At 43.2% G+C, this 25,759-nt stretch overlaps 1 protein-coding gene across 2 annotated transcripts in view; it reads right to left on the bottom strand.

Moving 5' to 3' along the window:
* The window catches only part of EGFLAM (EGF like, fibronectin type III and laminin G domains), a 108,322-nt gene that overhangs the window by 16,928 nt on the left and 65,635 nt on the right, over positions 1-25,759 (bottom strand). For both annotated transcript variants that reach the window (XM_082241838.1, XM_082241839.1), the window contains 7 exons: positions 18,390-18,490; positions 16,596-16,740; positions 14,639-14,828; positions 6,655-6,780; positions 5,289-5,532; positions 614-725; positions 207-323 (listed from right to left, as the gene is read on the bottom strand). In XM_082241838.1, the coding sequence (XP_082097964.1) occupies positions 207-323; positions 614-725; positions 5,289-5,532; positions 6,655-6,780; positions 14,639-14,828; positions 16,596-16,740; positions 18,390-18,490 (1,035 nt within the window). The remainder of the gene's footprint in view (positions 1-206; positions 324-613; positions 726-5,288; positions 5,533-6,654; positions 6,781-14,638; positions 14,829-16,595; positions 16,741-18,389; positions 18,491-25,759) is intronic.

Below are 25,759 nucleotides of genomic sequence, written 5' to 3'. Positions count from 1 at the left end.
CATTTGCACACAGAGAGTGCGGATAGCACAGAAAGATCTGAAGGCACCTCTTATCGGTCCATCTCTGAAGTTAATCCAGTCTTGGGCTAGCTGAGTCCCTGCAGATGGGAGACAACTGAGGAATGCTCTACCCCTTCTCTGAAGGACAGGTCTGAATTCTTTGCAGGAAGGACCGATTATATAAATACAGACAAACACACACATGCCTTTTGAATACTCCCAGAGAAAGGTTTCAGGATGCCAGAGTTCTTCTTTACACTGTCATAACTTGGTACTCCACCAATGAATATGTCAGGGTTGCACTTAATCTGTGTGAAAGCTCCCTATCAGGGGAAAAAATATGCATCAGAATTAATCAGGGGGTCAGATTGCTTTAGGTTATGTTCCCAAACATTTTTTATACCTCCCAAGTATTTTATATCTACGTGGGGGACAGTGCCACTGGCTTTGTTTTGCTACAACATAGCTGAATTTCTGTTCAACCACTTATTTTATTTTTGGACAGTGAACCAGAAAATAAGTAAACCAAACATCCAAAACCCGAATAAACCAAATGTTTAAAACAGAGCCATTCCATGTACATATAAATATATAAATAAAGCTTTTTTGTTACCTCTGCCATTCCTTCAACTGGTCTTTGCTGATCAACCTGCAATATGCCATTTTTTGCGGTGCGAGACACTTTGAGCTCATGCCACTGGTTCAAACTGATGGGTTCTTCACTCCTATTTATAAAAGGAAATGGAACAGATAGGCCAGAGGCCCAAAGATGTTTGTATCTTCCTACATTTAATAATAATAATACAAAAAGTTATTTATACCCCACCCTCCCCGGCCAGAGCCGGGCTCAGGGCGGCTAACACCAGTAAAATTACAGTAAAAACATAATAGGGAGGGGGGGAACCAATTTAAAATACAGGTTAAAATGCAATTTAAAATGCAGCCCATAGATCAAAACCATAAGGGGAGGGAAACATAAGGGTCAGACTGAGTCCAAACCAAAGGCCAGGCAGAACAGCTCTGTCTTGCAGGCCCTGCAGAAAGATGTCAAGTCCCGCAGGGCCCTAGTCCCTTGTGACAGAGCATTCCACCAAGTAGGAGCCAGTACTGAAAAGGCTCTAGCCCTAGTTGAGATCAATCTAGCCACCTTGCAACTTGGGACCTCCAAAATGTTGTCATTTGTGGACCTTAAGGTCCTCCGTGGGGCATACCAGGAGAGGCGGTCCCGTAGGTACGTGGGTCCTAGATTTGAATCAAACAGTTACATGCTTGGAATTGGAGGAGGAGGAACTGGCCAAGCCCATACAATCTGAGGCTGGTGGTCCAGAGCCTGAGACAACCCTCACAGATGAGACAACCCTCACTGACTCTGAGCCAGCAAAGGAACCGAGTACTTCCTAACCTATTATGTCTACCCAATGGCACAAGGAGTGCACCAGGAAGAAGCCCACAGAAAGATGAAGAACGCATATTCAGGCCAGTGGGTCAGCCTTTTAAGAACCCATTCCTCAGGCCAAGAGGTGGAGCTTAGGAAAGGTGGACAGGAGGGAGAGACCCATAAGGTTTCAGTTCACCTCCAACCCATGGTGCTGCAACCACCAGCCTACCTTGACCCCATGGATGCCTGACACCCATAAAGCAGGAAAGGAGGTAGGCATCCAGGGAAAAAGTCTTTGGCAATCCCACCCGCTATTGAACCCAATATGTTTTGAGTATACACAATTTTGGCTTTACATGCTATATCCAGAGTGTGCCGCCATGTAAGCTGAGAGTTGCCTGTACTTTCTCTCCTGGCGGTACTTAGCAAAAGTAGGATTACAAGGACTTTACCTGATTTAGGTGCCAGAAATGTTTTTTGCTACTTCACAGATGCTCAGGCTCTATAATAGTTAGCCCATGAGCCACATTTCACAGTTATGGAGCTCCTTCCATCACCACCAAGAGAGAAGTCAATGCTAACATGTGGAGTATACATTTTGCTTGTAACTTCTGAAAATAAATTTGCCGTGAAATTGCAGGTAAACTCTTTACCACACCACAATTAAAACTTGGCGTTGCCATTGGGACCCAGCTGAAAATGCTTCGTGCACCAAATGTGACTCATGGGCTCCCAGTTCGCCAAGCCAGCTTTAGAATAAGTTCCCATCTCAGCTCGGTGCATCACTACAATCTAGAGGGCTATGAAGGTAGCTTGCTTTGCAGACACTGTCGTTCTCCAAAGTTCAGGTGCTCAGATGTTTAGCATGCCAACTGTACTGTGTCTGGAGTGAGCAGCAGATATGATGGCTAGCATTTTACACCAAAGCCATGACTTCTAGGAAGATCTAATCTACTGTGCAACTCACTCACCAAATCAGTATAGAATAAACCCAAAGTATGTAATTATGCTTAATCATTTAGATGTTCTTAATATTTCCAAGAGTATTTAGATGTTTCTAATGGTTTTTAAAGGTTTTTTTGATTGTTTTGCTGCTGGCGGAGGGTGGCACTAGGGGATGTGGGTGGCAACGTGGGTTAAACCACAGAGCCTAGGACTTGCAGATCAGAAGGTCAGCGGTTCGAATCCCCGCGACGGGGTGAGCTCCTGTTGCTCAGTCCCTGCTCCTGCCAACATAGCCATTTGAAAGCACATCAAAGTGCAAGTAGATACCGCTCCAGTGGGAAGGTAAACGGTGTTTCCATGCACTGCTCTGGTTCGCCAGAAGCGGCTTAGTCATGCTGGCCACATGACCTGGAAGCTGTACGCCGGCTCCCTCGGCCAATAAAGCGAGATGAGCACCGCAACCCCAGAGTCGGCCACAACTGGACCTAATGGTCAGGGGTCCCTTTACCTTTACCTTTAATGGTTTTTTAAAGTTTTTTTTATTGTTTTGCTGCTGGCCCTTCTAGGTTACTTTGGGGGGAAGGGAAGGATAGAATTGTTAATAATACAAAAAAATCTCTTTGTGAAGGTAACACATGTATAAAAGCCATAGAAAGGAGTAGGCAGGGATGATCCAATACATTTTGGAACCCAAGTCTAACCACAAAACGGTGCTCCCCCCCAACAAGGAAGAAGGGGTGCGTGAAGATCTACATCAGAAACAAGAGGAGACACAATTATCTATCTCGGGATTTGATGCCCCTATGAATCCTGCCACCCAAGGCAGTCACCTCACCTTGCCTCATGGGTGGGTCGGCCCAGAGAGCAGGGTAGATGGAAAAAATTATGCGAGTCATGGAAGAACCAGCTGAGGACTGCCTACAAGTGGGCTGGAAGCATAATGAATTGAAAGACCCAAGGACATTCCATGGAGATCTGCAGATGAATCGTGCTGTATGTTTTACACAACCTGTTATGGTTAAATTTCAAGCAATGTTTTTCATACATCAGGCGTTCTCTGAGGGTGCACAACTGTAACCATAAACCTAATTATGAAGAGAGACCACGAGAAAGAATCGTAATTCGCAACTGTGTTTCCATGCATCCCAAAGGAAAAATTTGAAAAGCACCGCAGTAATCTTTACAAATTGTCACTAATCTGAGAAAACAGAAAAACAGCTGAAATATAATGGATAGTTATATAATGCAAATTAAATTCCCGCCAGACATGTTACTTTCAGTAAAGACTTACGGAAGAAGCTGGAATGTCATGTCAATTTTAACAGCGCACAAATTTGGATTTCAAATGCATGTCACATTTTACACCTTGTCACTGATGAGCTCTTAACATTTCTTCAAGTAAATATCTACTCGGAAATGCTAGAAAAACATTTTACTAAATAATCCTCCCGCCATCTCTTTTTCTTGGGAAAAAAAAGTAATAATCATCATCTGCCAATGTCATCCAGCCTCTCCAGTCTACGTTTAATAACAATTAGGCTTTAATTACCTATGATAAATCGATACATAATAGGGTAATAATCACCTCAGATCGATATGTAATTAAAAAGCCAGATGGGGCTGACTACTTAATAATGAGCAATATGCACATTATGTCCTCTTTCCAGCACAGATCTCTGTCACGGAAGGCATCCTGCTTTCAGCAATTAGTGTTACAATTATCCAAGGCCATAGCTAAGACGGGGGTGAGGTCCACACACCATGTTTTGTATGCAAAAGATCCCATGTTCAGTCCTTGACACCTTCAAGTTAAAAGGTTCAGGTGGTGTGAAATATGTTGAAATCTTGTGCACACCATGACACTACGGTGATTTGCATTTTTTTATTTATATACTGCCTTGCTGACAAGGCAGTTTACAGTTTGAAATAAAAACTAGCAGTTGCGATACAAAACGAAAAGAAACAGGGAGGGAAGAGAAAAATAAGAAAATGTGGGTCTTCCATAGTATTACCTAGTGGTTACATAATGACCAGATAGACTGTTCTGTAGGAAGTTCTAGGAGTTAAAGAGTCATTTGGACCATTGGTCCTCTGTCAAGTGCACTAGTGGATGTTTGTATGTGCTGAAAATTTAGATTATGAACGCTTAATAATTACATATTTGCTAGCACAAAGGAAGCAAGCAAGGAATAGAGGCAGGCCACTTCACAATAAACCAGATGCTTTGGGGGGTGCCATGAATATCCATGGTTTATGATAACCTGGTTTCTCATGAAGGAAACAAGGCCATCCCCATGCCCCAATTACTCAGGTGCACAAGGTTCTACCTGATCTCCTGGCTTCTTGCTTGGCCGCGCACAGCCTCTTCCGGGCAAGGGGAGCCTTCATCCCCTGCCCGCGAGAGGCTGTGCACGGCTAAGGCTCCCCCAAGGCAGCCCTTCTCCCCCCTTGGGAAAAGCCCCCAAGAGCCACACACACGATACACGCAACTCTTTAAAGGGAGCGCTGAGCAGAGCCTCCCGCCTGCATTCGCTCCATAAGACACACACACATTTCCCCTTACTTTTTAGGAGGAGGAAAGTGCACCTTATAGAGCGAAAAATACGGTACTTATCATTGCTGTGCTGGAAGAGGAAGGAGCACATGAGACCAGGAGAAGCTTCTTTCCATGAAAATAACCACAGTTTATGACATTGGTGGACAACTTGCATTCCAGGGGAGGTATTCGTCTAGCCCATCCCATCAGCACAGGTTTTTCCATTTGTGCAATGGGCCCTGTGTCCCTCTCCTCCCCAAATTTGCTACAAAGGGTTGTGGTAAGCCAAAGAAAAAATTTCGGGGGCATGCGCTACTTTGGATTCCACCCATCATATTTTTATTTTTTAGTATAGAATTACAGATACTTTTCACAGCAAAAAAAATTATGACTAATTAATTCTAGAAATAATTAGTAAATTGCATTTACCTGATTACAGCAGTTCCTGAACCACAGTCAAACCTGAACTCCACATAGCCCTCTACCATGCTAATGGACAGGAAGTCTTTGCTGCCTGTGTCAAAGCTGTACAAAAGGGCACCATCGGCCGAATCGGGACGAAAGGTGACCTCAAACTCCATGAAGGAAAGGTAGTTCTGGGGTTCCAAAGGCCAGGGGATGGTGGCAAAGGATTTCAAAGTCTCGTTGAACTGAGGTATGATGAGAATGAAAGCTGAAAGACGAGGGCAAGCAAACACATTACTTAAAATCCCTCAAGAAAACAAAGTCTGCTTCAACTTCAAACTTCATTGTAGAAAGCAATACTAGAAACCATACCACATATCAAGTTGAAACACTATCACAAATAGTGATGAGTAACTTAGAAAACAGCCCAAAGCTGTTTGAGAAACCTACAAATGAGATGGTTTATTATACAACTAATAATAATTTTTAATAGCACACATCTGTGTAGTCTAGCTTTCCACAACCTAGGGTCCTCCAGAAGTTTATAATTCCAATCAGTATCAGACAGCATGTCGGGGATGATGGGAGTTGTAGTCCAAAATATCTCAAAGGCAGCAGGCTAGAGAAGGCCATGTCACTTATAGCACTTTGATACCCATTATGTAGGAAACCAGGGTTTGTCCACACTGACATCAGGTACTCCATTTATGGTCAATGTGGTTTCCATATATTTTATTTCTTAACCACAAGTGAAGCAAGCTCCACTTCAATCGTAACCGGGAGGCAAAGGGATATAAACGGGCATTTATGAACATTCCCCCAATTGATACAGAACCGAATGATGTGAAAATGTAGCAGAGAAATCACTTGCTTAGGTCTGGAAACAATAAAAAACTACCAGGTCAGTATGATCACTCGCGTATGACGTTGTTTTGGACAGGGATGCCGTCAATGTAGGGAAGTTTGTGTGTGTAGCATTCCACACTTGAGTAATGAAGGACAAGGCAGGAAGAGGAAAGAAAGCAAGACTTCAGAAAGCAGAAATAATGGAAGAGATTCTAAATTGCAAGCAAACCACAGTGGTGAGGTACAAAGCAGCATTAAACCAGTGTGTAGCCAACCAACTATGGGATGTTAGTTGTGCAAGTCAGTCAAACGGTTCCTGATTAAACTGGGTGCAGACACAGCCTGTAGTAACAGGGGTAGCCAGTGAAAAGACCTCCAGACATTGTTGAACTCTCTAATCAGCCAAAACATAAAGGGTCAACGGAGGTGGGTGATGGGATTTGTAGTCCAACAACATCTGGAGGCATTGCTTAAGACACCTGCCATAAAACACACCAAATGCTGGCATCTAACTGCAGAGATCAACAGCAAGTCCTCCTCTCACCTTCTTCGCAGTGGCGCCCTTTAAATCCAAGCGGGCACAGGCAGATGTACCTGTCCGCCTTGCTCGCTGTGCAAGTGCCACCATTTATGCAGGAAGCCTCATCGCAAATTCCACTGCTGCATTCACCTAAAAGTAGAAAACAACACACGCACTGATTTGTCATTCAAGGTACCCAAAGGATGGGTTAATTTAGCTACTTGTTTTCAATCACTTACACACACAGAGATCTGCGCCAGATCTGCCATGTAAATGCATCTTTTCCCAGGCAACGCGTTAAGTCTAAGCTCCGGATTAAGTGGCTGAGCTGCAGGCCAGAGGCTTTACCAAATGGCAGCAACAGGAACTAATTGCATTGACTTTCCAGAAGTGATCACTTGCCAAGCAGACTGGTGGTGTCTCCCACTTTTCAATAGTTTTTTTTCTTGGACAGGTTGCTCAAATCTCCACACACTGCCAGACTGTTTACATCGCAAGTACCATCTCTCTCTCTCTCTCTCTTGCTGTTGTTTAACCTCAATTATCTTAAGTGCTGTTTTGTTCCTTCTGCATTTGAGGGAAGCTGTAGTAAGAGCTGGAGGTGTTAAGCAGCAGGGTCTAAGCTTATTAGCTGCTGCTACACTGTTAACAGTTCCATCTGTGTGGCAGGTAATCCATATTGTCAACATACGGGCTTTTATAATCAACATCTCTATCATCTTGCCATCTCACACGAAGATGGCTGGAGGTAACAGCACAGAAACTGTCAGAAGACTGACAGATGAGAATGCCTCAAAGAAACTTCTGAGGAGCATTTAAATATTTCAGCACACATCATCTTGTGAAATGTGCAGTTAAGGTGTTTCTCTTTTTTTAAAAAAAAAATATGCGGTAGTAATTTACACTGTTCTTCCCCACAGCATAGTAGAGAGCCGAGTTAAAGAAGACACAGATCCACAGATAAACATCCTAGCAAAAGAAATATGAATACAGTAAGCAATTTGTTTCCTTGTGATAAATAATGCCTCAAAGGGGTTTTAAAAGGGAGGAATTAAAACGTAATAACCAAATAATTTCCCTAAAACTCTTGAGGTGGTGAAAAGTTGAATGACAGCTGCAGAGAGTGACTGGCACAAAGCCACACAGGGAGCTTTATAGACAAGGAGAAACACAAGTCCAACAATAAAGGTAAAGGTAAAGGGACCCCTGACCATTAGGTCCAGTCGTGACCAACTCTAGAATTACGGCGTTCATCTCGCTTTAGTGGCCGAGGGAGCTTCCGGGTCATGTGGCCAGCGGGTCTAAGCTGCTTTTGGTGAACCAGAGCAGCACACAGAAACACCGTTTACCTTCCCGCCGGAGCGGTACCTATTTATCTACTTGCACTTTGACATGCTTTTGAACTGCTGGGTTGGCAGGAGCAGGGACCGAGCAACGGGCGCTCACCCCGTCGCAGGGATTCGAACCACCGACCTTCTGATCGGCAAGTCCTAGGCTCTGCGGTTTAACCCACAGCGACACCTGCGTCCCTTAGTCCAACAATAGTCTGCTGCAATTTATGCTCACCCAGTTGACCACTGGGTCATGGGTGGAGTTCTGCTTGCACAACAAGACTTCTCCTTCCTCTCATCTCCCTGTCTGCCCTGAAAATCTACTCCAGAGAGTCCCTCAATGCTCTGGAGCAGATTTTGAGGGCGTGCTGGGGGCTGCAGGGGAGAGGTCAGGAATGGGAGCATCTGTTGTGCAAGTGGAAATCTGCACAAACAGAACAGCAGCATTTCTACAGCCCATTCATTTTTAAGTCTCTATATTTAGGCTGCTTAAATGAAAATCTCGAAAGGCACCACCAGAATAGCTTGGAAGTGACATCTTCCAAGTGTCAGTGTAAAATGACTGAATGCATGGGCTCAGACAATATCTAACATAGAATATGAAGCCAATTGAAGGAAGAGGCCCAAACTCCTGGTATTACTTGAAAAAAACATAGGTATAGTTCAAGCCCATTGCCGCGAATCAGCATTATTTCAATTCCAAAAGAATAATTAGCATCACAAAGTATTTAGCTGCAGTAAAGTATGTCTATTAGTTAGTACTGGAGACACTAGGAGGAGGAGTATGTTACATCTTTAACAACCAGACTTGGTGCCATAACAGCTTGAGTTAGCCTTAACTTGGCACAGGTCTAGGCTAGAATCCTTCTCCCTGACCCACAGTTTTCTCTGCGCAGGGGAAGTTACTTTTGTCATGGGAATCTGTCAGCCATGTAACAATTTGCCTTGCACCATAGCCCCAGACCAAATAGTTTGTGGAGCAGTCATGGCTGCTTTTAGTGAATGTAGAATGTAGAAGTTATCAGGCAATCTAATCATGAACCACCCTTGCCATGTGCAGCTTGGATCTTAAGACTTGCCAGTATCCCAATGGTAAAGGGAAAGGGACCCCTGACCATTAGGTCCAGTTGTGACCGACTCTGGGGTTGCGGTGCTCATCTCCCTTTATTGGCCGAGGGAGCCGGCGTACAGCTTCTGGGTCATGTGGCCAGCATGACTAAGCCGCTTCTGGCAAACCAGAGCAGCGCACAGAAACGCCGTTTACCTTCCCGACGGAGCAGTACCTATTTATCTACTTGCACTTTGACGTGCTTTCGAACTGCTAGGTTGGCAGGAGCAGGGACCGAGCAACGGGAGCTCACCCCGTCGTGGGGATTTGAACTGCCGACCTTCTAATCAGCAAGCCCTAGGCTCTGTGGTTTAACACACAGCGAACTGCCTGCATCTATACAAACCTGCCTTGCCATTATTATTAGTAGTAGTATTGTGTCACCTTTATCTTCCTAGGATCTCCTATGTTCTCCTGCTCCCCATTTCATCCTCACAACAACTCTGTGAGATAGGATAGGCTAAGAGATAGTGACTGGCCCAAGGTCACCCAGTGAGCTTCATGGCTGAGTGGGGATTCAAACCCTGCTCCCCCAGCTCCTATTGCAACACTCTAACCATCACACCACACTGGTTCTCAAAATCTATTAGAAGCCTATGTCCAGCTATAGACAACCCATGGACATAGCTTGAATGGGAACATAAAAAATGGGAAAAATAAAATACAGAGAGAGTTTGTTTCTCCACCGCAGGAGTTAAGCCCCAGCTCTGGCAACTATAAGGACTAGACTTGAATTCCCTTTTGAATTGCTTTTGTACACATGTGGCAGCAACAATAGAGCTCATGCCCTCCCCTAACTGATTTCCAGGATCGATCACAAAACTGAAGCAAGGCTGAATTCCTTAGAGAAGCAACTCTGTTCTTGGCAATGAAAATGTCCCCCCCCCCCCAAGGATATTCCATAATTATATCGCAAGTGGATTGGGGCTTGTCACCTATGGGAGTTGCTAGTAATTTTAAAGCTAAGCCACTGCCCGGATTTTGCAAAACTCTCAAGAGGCAGGGTCTGCAATTTAACCTTTGAAGAAGAAGAAGAGCTTCTCTCAGGATTTTTGCAGTGCCTCTCTCCCCAAAATGCGGGAAGGACAAGCAGTCTTGGCAATGTCTCCTCAGATGGTTCCCATAGGACAGTGGTGCAGTTAGGTAAACACAGACCCTAGACTTTGGGGCCTTACCAGGGCAACAGAGCCCTTTGGGGCCAACATGAATCCTGCCATGTGGTTCAGGAGACTCCCATCCCATACATGAAGTCCAGGCATGAATTGGAAATCATCGCAACTCTATGGGATGCAGCAGTACCAGGCTGCTAAGCTTAGATGGATGCCACAGTGTGACACATCCAGACAGTGAGCGGAATGAGCTGCACCACAGTCCCTGGAGAGCTTTATAGGCAAAATGAAGCAGGTTCTCCATCTGGTCTGGTCACCCAGCCCGCCCTTCCAGGAACCAACACAGTCACTGGGCATCCAAGGGTTGGCATGGGCAGCAGTGAAGGCTCTCTCTCTCTCTCTCTCTTTGCTGTGGCATAGAAAGGTCCTCACTGCCTAATGTCAGAGAGCTGTGTCTTAAGACAGCACACAATTAACACTTCTCTTCTCCCACCTGCTCCAACATCCCATGCTTTTTAATTGCTCTTATATTCCTGTTATATCAGAGACAATCAATCAATAAAGTTTGTCAATCTGGATTTCCACCATCGTGCAGAGTTTGCTTCCTCCTCCCTTGTGCTGAATGCATTTACTTGGGAATAAACACTATTCCATTGAAGAGCCTAAGAATATATTATTTAAAATAAAATAAAATAAACAAGCCTCTCTAGACACTTAGCTGGCCACTCTGACAATACTATATTTAAAAGAAGAAGGAAGGAAGAATTTTGTTACAACTAACAAAACACTTTGTGGACCCTGGTGTAGTCTTGGACCCCAGGCACCCATGTGGGGCTTTTTGTCACAGGCCCCATCCACTGCTGCTCCCTGAGTGGTCATTTGGAGGCTCCTTGGGCTGAGAAGCCCATGAGTTTGGCTTCAAGGTCTATCTGCAGCTGTTAACATTACCAGAGAATTTGAATATCTCCAAAATACAGTCTGGGGCTCTATTAAAAAACTGTTTGTGGTGATAATCCACGGGATCCCCACCCATTTCTGGCAACAATGAATGACTTGACAGTGAAACCCCAGCCCTGTCTCCGCAGAAGTAAGCTCCACTGAGTTCCAGTATGGCTTCATCCCAGGTAAGTGTGCAGAGGCTGTCAACCAACCTGTCTTGACTTCTATGCTAATAAAATCCCAACTCATCTCTTCCCTAAAGACTGATGAATGAGTTGATAGAAATGCCACTAGCAAGAAATTCTAAAGACTGAAAGACAGCCTTGACAACTTGCTGAAAAGGAAGCGTTGAGGGGACTGAATTGAGTTATCAAGGTTTACGAATAAAAGCCCATTAATCCAATCAAAGACCTTTTCGAGAGACATGCCATCAATTGATCACTCTTCTCTTCCCATCTGTTCACTCAAATCAACATTATCACTTTAATCTTCAAACCGGGGCATTCAGGACTTCTTGGACAATGCAAAACATGAGCTGTATACAATCTCATTCTTAATTTAATGAATGCTGCAAGAAGCTAAACTGAACGGCTGTCTGAATTTTGAAAGACAACCTTTGCAGCCCTACATGCTTTCTATAAAAAATGAAATTCTTCCAAATCTAACAAAACTGTCACTTTGAAGAGGTAGGTTTCTCAGGTCTTACCATTTTACCTTAAGTATCCAGCCTGAACTCCAAGCACACTGGAGGAAAAAATATGGGACTGTATATACCCTTTTAATAAGTAACTAAATAAAACTAGTTTCAAGGGAGGGCCAATGGGAAGGATGTGAATGGGTCACTGACTTCAGCCCCACTTCCAAAGACCCATAGCTAAAGCCCTTGACTCCTTCTGCAAGAACTTTTGAGCCTGGCAAATGGACGGCAAGTGCATTCCCCTGGGAGGATCAGATCCAGCCCTAGAAGATACACCAGGTTATTTCTAATTAGCAGTGTTGGTGAATAGAGATCTTGTGAATATCTTTGGGCTGTGAGGGTCTGATATGCACCGAATGAGTCAAGACTTTTGGCCCATCTAGCCCAGGGCTGGCCAACCTTCTTGATGCTGCTGGACTACAATCCCCATAATCCCCAAGGACTGAGCACACTGGCTGGGGCTGATGGGAGCTGGAGGTTGTATTGGGCGAATGGCCCATCTAGGCCAGAATCCTGTTCTCACAGTGGCCAACCAGATGCCCATGGGAAACCCTCAAGCACAAGAGCCCCTGTGGCTTCCAGCAACTTGTATTCCAACCAGGGAGGCAGAGGATAGCCATCATTGATAGCTCAGTGAAGGCCACATGACTGAGGAGCATGCCATTGCCTTTGGCAGCCATGGCTGTGAAGGAGGTGAGGGCCACCATTGGTGCTCAGCATCTTTTTAAAGAGACATTCAGCACCATCCATTGGGAAGCACCAAGATACCCTAATGTGCTCCCTCACCACATTGCTGCTGCAAGTAGCATCCTTCACACTTTTCGTTTTCGTTATTCGGCATCAGGTCACCAATGACCACACATAAAAACACCCCAAAAGAGTTGTTTGTTTGAAGTGAAAGCAGCTGCTGAAGCAACTGTGGTATTGGGGGCTGCAACAGCTGAAATCTAGGAACCAATACAGATCAGAGGGAACTTTTGATATGTTCCAAGCTCTGCATGTATTCCACAGATTCTCACTCTATCATGAAAAGGGTCAACCCTTTGTGCTTCTCCAAGACCTTGTTTTCTTCACTGCCTCCTTTCCAGGCCAATCTATTAGCTTTATTTTTGTATCTCATAGATCTCTGGTGTTTTTATCCAGAAGGTAGTGCAGCAACCGCTATTATGTCTGAAGCAGGCCAGTGGCCTCTTATGATACCAGCTGTAAAAATACAGAAGGAGGTGGGGAAGGTTGAGCTTGTTACCTAAGAAACATTAGACTTGAAACCAGGATTTCCAGCCACTTCTCCCACTAACAAGGTGCAGTCACTTGAGCAAACCTTTCAGTCAGGTGAGCAATGTGAGGCTTTTGTTAATTTATATTTCTTGGTTGCCTCAACCCAATGGCTCAGGTCAGGTTTCATGAGGTTAAGGCGAAAGACATTCGGCCTAACTAGAAGCACCAAGTGTGCCCCCATTCCATTCTGCAGGCTGAGGAGAAATGGGAAGATGGGATCACGTGATCCCAGTGGTGTCAGGGCAGGGTGCTTGTGGGGGCACCAGCCCACGGGATTCTGCATCCTGAGGCAGATGCGTCAGTCTGCCTCATGGGCAGACCAGACCTAAGCAGCATGTACAGGAACTTGTGGCTCACCAAGGACTTGAAACAGGCTCTCTATTCTATTCCAGGCTAGAGCCCACAAAAGGTGCTGGCAAATGTCAGCAGGAGTCTAGGCTAGTGAGGTTTACCATGGAGTGGGGTACAAGTCAGACTGGACACAAGGAACCTGAGAGCAAGTGAGTTTGGAGTGTCGTGTGCATGCTGGCCTATCTCAGTCAAGATTATTTGTTATTTGAATTATATATCTGTCAGGGAACTGCCATCAGAGGCGAGAGGAGAGGTAAGATGCTCCAATGATGCAGGGGAGGGAACTAGCAAGGAGAGAGAGAGAGCTTCCGCTGGGGAAGGAAATCCAGGGGACACCAGGGAGGAAGGAGTACTGCGGAGAGGAGGCTCCGAGACTCTTCCAGTGAAATCAGCGGAGAGAGCACTGGACCTCCGCTTGGCATGCCCACGCTGCGCAGAAGGCTTCCACACAGAGAATCTAGGAGGAGACTGGGCGTCAAAGAATTTCTATGTTGGGAGAAATTTAGGAGACGCCCACTCACGGATTCTGCCAGTGACTAAGACAGTCGTGTTGCAAGGGCTGTCAAACCAGGGAAAGTTTTAGCTATACGACTAGCTTGGAGCAGTTTGCAGTTTACGCACAAGCAACCCCAATTCCCATTACAATATCCAACACATGTAACCTAACAAAGGGTCTCTCTGCGCCCTTACTACAGCAAAAAGTCAGGTATTGATGAACTGGAAAAATAAATTGCAGCTCCCTTCAACGAACGGATTGAAGTTATGTACAACCTTGCAACACACGAACAAGTTGCGTACAAAAGTAGACTCGCCATAGACAAACAGAATGGTATTTAGAATTCATTTTTACAAACGCAGTATTAGGTTACGTTTAAGCTGCAATAACAATCATGAAATGTCTATAGGATTTTTGGTTTTTTCACGTCTTATTTTAGCTTGTGCACTTAGAAAAATAAAATAAACATATTATTAGTTACCTGCAACAGCCAGCCCCCCTTTTTAAAGAAAGCTCCCATTTTGTCAGTGCTCTTGTTGGGTTCCTGTTGTGCCCATTTTAAAGTTTACGAAAGCAAACAAAACATAGCTCTAAGGCAGGGCAAGGTTAAACTTAAACCATGACTGGACAGAGATGGTTAGCCTTTCTATATGGAAGGAAGCAACCCATGGACAAGGATGAGAATAAGATCGCACTTACCGACATCTGCCCCACTAAGAGCTTTCCCCAGAGGCCAGGGCCGCATGTCCATGATCTTCCCATTGATCGTGAGTGCCTGGACACAGCCTTGAAAGCCACGATTGATGCCTGCAGACCTCACTAGCCAGTAGGCGGTAGGAGCACCTCCAAGATAGAAGGGAGTCCGGAAAGTAATTTTGCTGTATTGACCCTAGAAAGTGGGGTGGAAACACTGATAGGAAATTTGGCTGAAGGAGGATAATTAGACCACCTGTTAATTTATTTAGAGCTTTTAGAGATCTCACTTTTCTTCCAGGGCTGGCCCAGACGTTGTGCTTCCTAAGGTAGAAACCAAGATGGAAACTCCCCGTTCCATGTGCAGAAATTGGCCGGAATAGCTCTTATTTTAACACTGGAGACAAGAGTTACACCTGAGAGCAGGGGGCTAAACATAGGTGGCACAGGGCAGGCTGCGTGGCTCACACTCTCCTGTCTGCTCTTCCTCCATCACTATGTGCCACAGCTGCATCACTCTGTCCAACGATAGGGCTGGCCCCATCTGTGATGGTGAATACCACTTCCTGGGTGGAGATCATGAGTAGAAGAGTGGGATAGTGCTCTACCCCAGTTGTGTGCTTCCCATGTATCTCTCGTTGGCCACTCTGAGTACAGAATGCTGGCCAGATGGGCCTTTGGTCTGATCCAGCAGAGCTTGTCTTATGTTCTTAGCCTGACCAGACTCAGAACTAGAGAATTCAGTGCCTTACGATAAGAAACAGCTTCAAAACATGCCCACCTCCAGGATTTGAGGAAGGGAGGCAATTTACTAGTCACACGCCTGGGGCAGAGATGGCAAACCACAGAAAACCTTCCAAGCAGTTTTACCTGGTTCTCAGATGCCCCAGCAAATTGTAATCCAGATATAGTTTTAATGGCTCGAAGTTTTGTTTCTAAGGAAAAGAAACATGCAGGTCCAATACACTGCATTAGTTCTGGAAGCAAGACCCTATACGTATACAATGAAGTGTGTTAAAATGTTTTCATTTGGGGTGAGGAGAAGGTGTGCTCTCCGGATGACACACTGCCTCTTCTGCCAGGAAGCTGGAGAGAAGGGCTTTGATCCCTGCTTCAGCTAATGCACAGGTGGGGAACCTGTAGGCTGCAGGTGTTGCTGGACCGCAACTTCCACTAGCTCTGAGCGTTGCACATGGTGGCTGGCGTGGATGGAAGTTAAAGTCCAACAGCAGCTGGAGAGCCACACGTCCAACCCCTGAGCCTTTTGCTATGGATTCTTCATAGCCATGTAAAGTGAAGTGAAGTAAAAATAAAGTGAAGTGAAATGAAAAATAAAATAGAATTAAATAAAATAAGCTGACTATAATATCAACTAGGAAAGGCATTCGAAGCTTGAACCAAACAGGTTTTCACAATTTAGCTCCCTGATGGCAATTCTCTGCGTTGCTTAATAAATCATTAATTATTTTTTGTTAAACAAATTCAAATCAGGCTTATCTCATCCCATGCATTAACATCTCAATTATCCAGCAAAGTTACGGCAAACAGTCTTTTTAACCCTCTAGGGTCATCGGCGGATTTAGACATTGGAAACCAGCAGACTTATAAGGTGGTACCTTGCATACATTTCACCATTTATAATATTTGACAGACTCTTCAACTTGGTAGGTGGGGGCAGCTGTTGATATTGGGATATTTTTGAGTGATTTAATTCTAGAGGTAAATGTGAAGCAACAGGTATACGTAGTGACATGTGGGAAGATGGGGGACGGAGAGCACTATGGACTCTCCAAACGTCCCCAGAAAAGTCACAAGACACAACTACATTGGGCTGCTCTGGTTCCCAGAATATGGGGTGAGTTGGCCATTCCTGACTCTGGGGACTCCCTGGCACTCCAGCACCCTCCCACTGCCAAAACGCTTTAAAAAGAGCATTCCCTTTCATAAGCGGTATATGACTCACCTGGGATTTACCAGAAACTGGACGGTTGTTATCCAGCCTAAGCCATCCATCCAGTCCATCTCTGAACACAGTCACACTGTGCCAATTACCCAGCTTCACTTTGTTCTCGCTTGTAATTACTGCAATTCCAGTACCACAGTTGAACCTGACAACAGGACAACAGGACAACCTCTCAGGAAATGACCAAACTTAACTCACCCGAAAGCAGCCTTTCTCAACCTTCTTGGGTCCCCAGATGTTTTTGGCCTACAACTCCCATCATCCCTGACCAATAGTCCTGTGAGCTAGGGATCATGGGAGTTGTAGGCCAAAAACATCTGGGGACCCAAGGTTGAGAACCACTGCCTTAAAGGGTCTTCCCTCAAGACAGCTTCTGCTTCTTTTTAACATTCAAAAGCAGTGTATGAGATCCAAACACATGGCTCACATTTATCTCTTTATAACAACTAAGCATATATTTTAATTTAAAACAACACACTAAGTGGTCTCCCATCCAGATTAGTAAACAGGTCCACACCTATTTAGCTTTGATGATGCAATCTTCTCTCGTACTCCAAGGCTGTTCACTGGACGCTTATATCTAACCTTCTTTTATTATGGACAGAAAGGGAGAGGGAGAAGGAGAAAGGGAGAGAGTTTTCTTTAATCTCTTTCCTTTCCCCACAGAGAAGAGTTTGAGCTTTTCACATCCTCTGGCTACAGACAGGAAAATATATCACATATATAAACAAGAAACCAACACATTTCAAAAATGGTTTTGGAGATGCACAGGATTAGAATCTGACTTACTGCTATCACAATAATTTATCTTGGGAATTCTCCTGGCTCCCTGGTGAGAGGTAGGCCTGTATTAATAATACCGGCTTTCTTTATATGAAACTCAAGATGCTGGTGGAGCTGACTGACAAGGAAGCCTCAGCAGCCAGCCAACACAAAGATGCACATGTGTGAAATGTGCTCTTTCCCCCTTTGCTTGGCATCCATCACTTGGGTGTAATTAAAAGAAAATAAGAAGTAGGTTTCTGAGAGATCACTGCCTGCGCCCTTATTCTTGCAACATATCTCATTCACAGAGACGTCCTCCTGAAAAGAATCTAGCTGTATATGCTCAAAACAGGCAACATCAGCAACATCGCCCATGCCAATTGCAACTCATTGGTGGCACTCTGGAAGTCTGAAAAGGGAGCGGGAGCCTGTTTTCTCTTCCTCCCTCTCAGTTATTAAAAACATCTCTGCTTGGTTGCCTCCAGGCAATGTGTACCCAAACAGGGGCAGCCAGGAGAGTAGCTACCGTATTTTTCGCCCTATAAGACGCACTTTTCCCCCTCCAAAAATTAAGGGGAAATGTGTGTGCGTCCTATGGGGCGAATGCAGGCATTTGCTGAAGCCTGGAGAGCGAGGGGGGTCGGTGAGAACCGACCCCTCTCCCTCTCCAGGCTTCAGGAAGCCGTCCGCTAGCCGTGGGAGACCCAGCTCTCCCAGGGCTAGCGGAGAGCTTGCCTGCACCCAGAAGCTTGGGGTGCGCTGAGCTCCGCACGCCCCAAGCTTCGGGATTAGCGCAGCGCACCTGGGGGGGAAAAATATTTTTCCCCCTTTCTTTCCCCCCCAAAAAACCTAGGTGCGTCCTATGGGCCAGTGCGTCCTATGGGGCGAAAAATACGGTAAATAGAAACTTGGCCAAGGCATCACCTGAGGAGCTCTCTCCAAAGCTTCACTAAGGATATGACAATGTTTATATTACAGACATGGAGCCAAGCTACCAAAGTTCCACTGGCATCGTTCTGTAGTTCTTACCTGAACTGAATGCTTCGTCTGATGACTGCCACAGACATGAAGTCCCCACGCCCATGTTCATTCTCTCCGCAGTACAGAAGCAAACCATCTTCCGCTTCAGCCTGGGAATACAGAAGCACGCAAAAATATCAATGAGGTCAGCCCAAGTTGTTCTTTTTTTTTTTTTTTTTTTTTGCATTTTAAAAATTTTTTATTAATCTTTCCATGTATATACATTAAATCCTTGTTTCATACATCTCATTCTTTTGGACTTCCTTCAACGTCCTTGACATTCATTCGTATTTATCTCTTAATAACGCATTCCAGTCTTTCGTACTGCCATTAGTACCATCTTTCAAACATTGTTTTCCATAAGCAATACTTCTTAGTGTTTTACAGTGCCTCTTTAAATCCTGCTAGTGTTGTGTTTACTAAACATTTGTTCTCCAGATAGTCCGCAAATTTTCCCCAGTCATCTATAAATTTTTGATCCTTCATATATCTAATTTTCCCTGTTAATTTATCTAACTCCGCATATTCCGTCAATTTTAATCTCCACTCTGTTAACGTTGGGCTTTCTTCCTGCTTCCACTTCTGCGCTATCACCATTCTAGCTGCTGTTACCGCATATTGGAAGATTTTACAATCCTTTCTTTTGATATCTTTTCCAACCATACCTAGTAGAAAAGCTTCGGGTTTCTTTACAAATGTATAGCTTAAAATCTTTTTGATTTCATTATAGACTTCGTCCCAAAAGCTTTTAATCTTCCCACATTCCCACCATTGGTGATAGAACGTCCCTTCTTTTTGTCTACATTTCCAACATTTGTTATCTGTTTTATACATCTTGGCTAGTTTAACGGGTGTTATATACCACCTATATAACATTTTTAACATATTCTCCCTTAGCAGTACACATGCTGTAAATTTTATATTCACTCTCCACAATTTCTCCCACTTTTCCAATTGAATATCATATCCGAGGTCCTTTGTCCACTGAGTCATCACTTTTTTAACTTTCTCATCTTTCATATTCCATTCTAACAATATTTTATACATACTTGACAGATTTTTCCGATCACAATTTATTATCTCTTTCTGAAATTTCGATGTCTTTTCATCATAGCCCCTCTCCTTCACTTCTTTTTTAAATATTTCATTTATTTGATAGTAACTCAGCCAATCGTATGTATATCTTTTTACCTGGTCGTATGGTTTAATTTTCCACTTCCCTCCTTCCTTCAATACCAATTCTTCGTACCTACCCCATTTTTTCCCCATATTGACTTTCTTTACACTTATTAACTCCACTGGTGATAACCAGTGTGGGGTTTTTGGTTCTAGTATGTTCTTATATCTGTTCCAAACTTCTATCAGAGGTCCCTTAAAGATATGGCTGCAAAATCCCTTATGTACTTTTATCTTATCTTTCCACAAGTAGGCATGCCATCCGAATTTGTTCTTATACCCTTCTAAATCCAATAGCTCTGTATCCTCCAACTTTATCCATTCTTTAATCCAGCATAGGCATGCCGCTTCGTAGTACAGTCTCATGTCTGGTAGGGCGAAGCCCCCTCTTTCAGTAATATCTGTTAATGTCTTAAACTTAATTCTGGGCTTCTTTCCTTCCCAGACAAATTTAGAAATCACCCTTTGCCATTCTTTAAAGTTTTTTATGCCCTTTATTATCGGAATCGTTTGGAATAGAAAAAGCATTTTGGGGAGTACCATCATCTTGACCATGGACACTCTTCCCCAGAGTGATAATTTCATTCTTGCCCAAATCTCCAGATTTTTCTTAATTTCATTCCACACCGGGATGTAATTATTTTGGTATAGGTCAATATTTTTTTCAGTAAGCCAGAGTCCTAAATATTTAACTTTTTTAACTGCTTCAATTCCCGTTTGTTCCTGTAATGATTCTATCTTATCTTGGTCTAAGTTTTTAACGATCATCTTTGTCTTATTCTTATTTAGTTTGAATCCAGCTAATTTCCCGAATTCCTCCATCTCCTCCAGAATTCCCTTTATGCTATTTATAGGGTCTTCTACCGTTAATACCACGTCATCAGCGTATGCTTTAACTTTGTATTCGTTTAAACCTAATGATATTCCCTTAATTTGTTTGTTTTGCCTTATTGCGTTTAGCAGAACCTCCAGCACTACTATAAAGAGCAGCGGAGAAAGCGGGCAACCCTGTCTTGTCCCTTTAGATATTTTTATGTCTTCTGTTATAGCATTATTTATTATCAGCTTTGCTTTCTGTTCGGTATATATTGCTTTTATCCCATTCCAAAATTCTTGACCCACTTCCATAATTTCTAAATTCTTCAGCATGAAATCCCAGGTGACATTATCGAAGGCTTTCTCCGCGTCAATAAAAATCAGACTAGCTGGCTTATCAATTCTGTCCGATAGATATTCTATTATATTGATTATGCCTCTTGTGTTGTTTTTTATTTGCCTTCCCGGTAGAAACCCCGCTTGGTCTTCATGCATTATCTTCACTAGTATCTTTTTGAACCTTTTTGCTAGAATTCCCGCAAAGATCTTATAATCTGTATTTAATAAGGAAATGGGTCTATAGTTTTTTACTTGGGTTAGGTCAGTATCTTGTTTTGGGATTATTGTAATAAATGCCTCCTTCCAGGTACTTGGGATCTCTTTTTCCTTTAGGGTCTTATTCATCACCTCAGCTAGCGGAACCGTCAATATATCTTTCATTTCTTTATAGTAGCTCGCAGTAAACCCATCTGGGCCCGGTGCTTTACCTCTTTTCAGTTCCTTTATCACTTCCTCTACTTCGTCTCTGGAAATGGGGGCATTTAACATTTCTCTTTGCTCTGTCGAAATCTTCCTTACCATTTTCTCTTTTAAATATCTCTCTATTTTCCTATTGTTGTTTCTATCCTTATTTCTGTATAGTTGCTCGTAAAACTCCACAAATCCTTTTCTAATCCCTTTTGGTTCAGTTATCTCTTCTCCGTTTATTTGTATTTTATTTATTGTGTTTTGTTCCTTTCTTTTTTTGACTTGCCATGCAAGCCATTTTCCTGGCTTATTAGCAAATTCGAAATTTCTCTGTCTTAATCTTTTGATGTTCCACTCAACCTCCTTATTTATCAACATTGCAAATTGGGTTTGGAGAGATTTTATTTCCTGCAGTATCCTTTCATTATTTGGTTTTTTAATTAGTTTTTGTTCACAATCCATAATCTGTCTCAAAATCTCCTTAGTTCTTTTTTCTTTATTATTTCTTTTCCATACATTTTGTTGAATGAACAGGCCCCTCATAACTGCCTTGCTCGCGTCCCATACCACGTTTATTTTAACCCCTTTGTCTAAGTTATCTGAGAAGTACTCCAATAGTTTCGTCCGACTCTTTTCCACAAATTTTTGATCATCCCATAGGTTATCATTAAGTCTCCATCTGAAAGTTCGTCTTTCAACCCCCTTCATCTCCATTATGATAGGGTTATGGTCTGAGATAATTTTGGCCTGTATTTCAATTTTTGTAGTTCTTACTGTTAGTTCGTTTGATATCCAAATTTGATCTAATCTTGACAGTGATTGATTCGATCCTGAATAAAAAGTAAATTGTTTCTCCAGGGGGTGTCTCAATCTCCATATATCTACCAAATTATAGTTCTTCACCATTTCAAAAAATGTCTTAGGTAGTTTCCCTCCTTCTGTCTTAGTTTTCCTTAATCTATCTATTTCTGTTGAGACCACCCCGTTCATATCTCCCATTATTATGATTTTTTGGTCTATATAATCAAATAATCTCTCTTCCAATGATCTGAAAAATTCTGTTTTATTGCCATTTGGTGCATAAACTCCCACTATTATCATCGTTTCCCCTTGCCATTTAATACGGACTGCAATCATTCTCCCTTCCTCATCCTTAAATAGTTGGTGTGTTTCAATGTTATTTTTAATGTATAGTACTACTCCTCTTTTTTTCTTTTTATCGGAAGAGATAAACTCGTTTCCTAACCTTTTATTAATAAGGACTTTCTTATGTTTATTGGCCACGTGGGTTTCTTGAAGACATATAATATCTAAATTTTTCTTTTTTAGAATGCGTTCAATTCCATTGCGTTTTTTCTTATCATTCATTCCATTGACATTCCAGTTCCATAGTTTTAAAGACATATTGTTTTAGGTGCTACTCTGAGTTAGATGTTGCTCTGTAACCTTTCTATTTCCTCTCCTTCTTCCTCCTCTACTTCTTCTTCTAGTTCTCCTCTGCTTTGTTCTTCCTCTTCACCTAATTCTAAATCTTCCCTCAGTCTGGGTCCACCTTCTGCGCCCTTCTTTTCATTTGTTGTTTATTCCAAAACTCTTCTAAATTGCTTAAAACAGTGCACACAGCACCCTATTTTGATCCTAGCAACTGCCACTTGAGGTAGGTTTGTTGTTGTTTAGTCATTTAGTCATGACGACTCTTCGTGACCCCATGGACCAGAGCACGCCAGGCACTCCTGTCTTGCACTGCCTCCCGCAGTTCAGTCAAACTCATGCTGGTAGCTTCGAGAACACTGTCCAGCCATCTCGTCCTCTGTCGTCCCCTTCTCCTTGTGCCCTCCATCTTTCCCAACATCAGGGACTTTTCCAGGGAGTCTTCTCTTCTCATGAGGTGGCCAAAGTATTGGAGTCTCATCTTCAGGATCTGTCCTTCCAGTAAGCACTCAGGGCCCATCCTTAAGAATGGATAGGTCTGATCTTCTTGCAGTCCATGGGACTCTCAAGAGTCTCCTCCAGCACCATAATTTAAAAGCATCAATTCTTCAGTGATCAGCCTTCTTTATGGTCCAGCTCTCACTTCCATACATCACTACTGGGAAAACCACAGCTTTAACTATATGGACCTTTGTTGGCAAGGGTAGGTTAGGCAACATCAAAGGGAATTCCACAGCTGAGAAAGGATTTGAGCTTGGTCACAAGCCCAGTCCTTCTAGCCACCACAGCATAGTGACAGCTTGGTCACATGAGCTATGAAACATGTCCCAGGATCCCTTCCGATGCTGCAGCAATTGCAACTCCCTGCTCAGACTGATTGTTATTATTATATTCCATATTTATATATATATATATCTCCACTGTTTTCCTTGATGGGACTCAAGGTGGCTTACAGATAAAAACAAAAACCGCTAAGACACAGGAGCCTAAAATACATGCCCTAAAATACAAAAACTATGAGAGATGGGGAGTGATTTTGTTTTGAAAGGAATGGGTCTGCCATTTCCTGCTTCTCACTAGACAATCAAAGCTAAGGTGACTCCGGTTTGAGTCTCATGGGTAGTGAACCAAGCAAAACTGGACTGATAGTTGCTATGACTTCTTGGAATGCTCTCCGAACAAAGGACCGCATGCTTTATACAAGGGATGTACAGAGATGCGCACCTCAGATTTGCACCAGGAGCTCAGTTTTGCTTCCATTAACTCCCCTCAAATGCAAACAAGATGCAAAGTTAGATTCATAACTGTTCAATATTCTATTTAAGAAAAACCAGCAATACCAAAGCTGTTTCAAATAAATGATCTGACTTTTGGGCAAAAAATAATAATAATAATCTGACAAAATTGGGAGTAAAATGACGTGTGAAAAGGTTAATCTTAACAGTTGCAGTGTCTCTGTGTTAACTGTGCTCCTGCCTATAACTGCTAAAGCTCAAAGAGTCGGTTACTGCCCCTCAAAAGCTGTTGAACCAGAGACCTTCAACATGGATTGCTTGTGCCTTTATGCTTCCTTGGCCCTGCTTTTCTTACTAGCCTATTATAAGTTACTCTATTTATTTAAATTTTTAAAAGCCACCTTTCTGAATGATGTCTAGACAAAGCGCTGGAGAAAAATTCAATAATGTGGTAATGGACCGGTACGATTCAAAAAAACGCTGAAAACAAAAGGGGAAAAAACAGCAACACCCTTAAAATATAATTCAATCAGTACACACACACACACAAACAAACACGTGTTTCCAGGGCCATAGCAATAAAGTAGCAGTGTGACTCATCAGATATGTAAGTTAAAACACTGTTTCTAATATTTGGGACCCGTGACTGATTTCAACATCTATACACAGGTGGGGGGGGGGTCTGATTCCCCATCTTCAAGACAAGAAGTCTGGAGATTTGGAGGATGTATTAGGACGAGATATGACCAAAGAAACAGCCTCAGGCAACAGCCCCCCCCCACCGGAAGTCCCAGCACAAGAGGAATCAGCATTGCCAGCACCACCCTGATCTGAGGAGGTTGTTCAGGCACAATTCAAGATGCTCACATTGAAGTGTTTAAAGTCTTAAACAACTAGATGGAAGGAAGAGACAGCCCCGACCAGAGAAGAATGGCAAATCAAGTTGATGGACTATGGCAAAATGGCAAAATTAACTGGGAAGCTCCAGGCAAGAAATTTTAAAAAGAATGGGAAATGCTTATACAGTGGTACCTCGGGTTAAGTGCTTAATTCATTCTGGAGGTCCGTTCTTAACCTGAACCTGTTCTTAACCTGAAGCACCACTTTAGCTAATGGGGCCTCCCGCTGCTGCCGCCGCGCCGCCGGAGGATGATTTCTGTTCTCATCCTGAAGCAAAGGTCTTAACCCAAGGTACTATTTCTGGATTAGCAGAGTCTGTAACCTGAAGCGTATGTATCCTGAAGCGTATGTAACCAGAAGCATATGTAACCCGAGATACCACTGTAATGTATATACAAAATCATTGTAAGCAGGCCAAAACATTAGCAGGATTTTAAATACACTTGTAATCTAACAGAACGTATAGATAACCTAGGAAGATGAAAACATTGAGAAGTATTGATATGCAGCTGAAAATAGAATCAAAAGGACCCATGGAAGGGATTTAGGGGGGAAGTCAGGAGATTCAGAGTAATGTCGATATTTGGATTCTGAATTGTTTTATGTTGTTTATATTTTTGAAAATCAATAAAAAAGATTATAAAAAATTAAAATAAAATCGTAAACAAACCGAAATCTCTGGCAGTGCATCTCTATCCCTACAAACCCTTCTCAGGTGTTACATTCCGCAGAAGGGGCCATCTTGGTTGTTTCACTGCCTTCAGATGTTCAGGGATGGCGGCCTCGGAGAGGAACTCCCTCTCCACAGAGATACCCCTGGCCCTTTCATTAAGTAGTTTTTGTCAGAGTCTGAGGACTCACCTCTTTACCCCTGGCATTTGATGCTTGTGATAAATATTCAAGAACTCACACATGTTATTTTTATGGCAATATGCTTTAACTGTTTTTAGTTTAGTACAGTATTTTAATATTGTTGTAACCTGTCCTGAGACCCCATGGTAAAGGGCAAGTAAGAAGCTGATTAAATCATCATCATCATCATATCATAGCAATTGCATCATCACACCTCAGCCC

The sequence above is a fragment of the Podarcis vaucheri genome (assembly GCF_965113315.1).
Source record: "Podarcis vaucheri genome assembly, chromosome: 11".
Classification (NCBI taxonomy): domain Eukaryota; kingdom Metazoa; phylum Chordata; class Lepidosauria; order Squamata; family Lacertidae; genus Podarcis; species Podarcis vaucheri.
The sequence above is the reverse complement of the archived record's forward strand: the minus strand, read 5'-3'. Positions and strand labels throughout refer to the sequence as shown.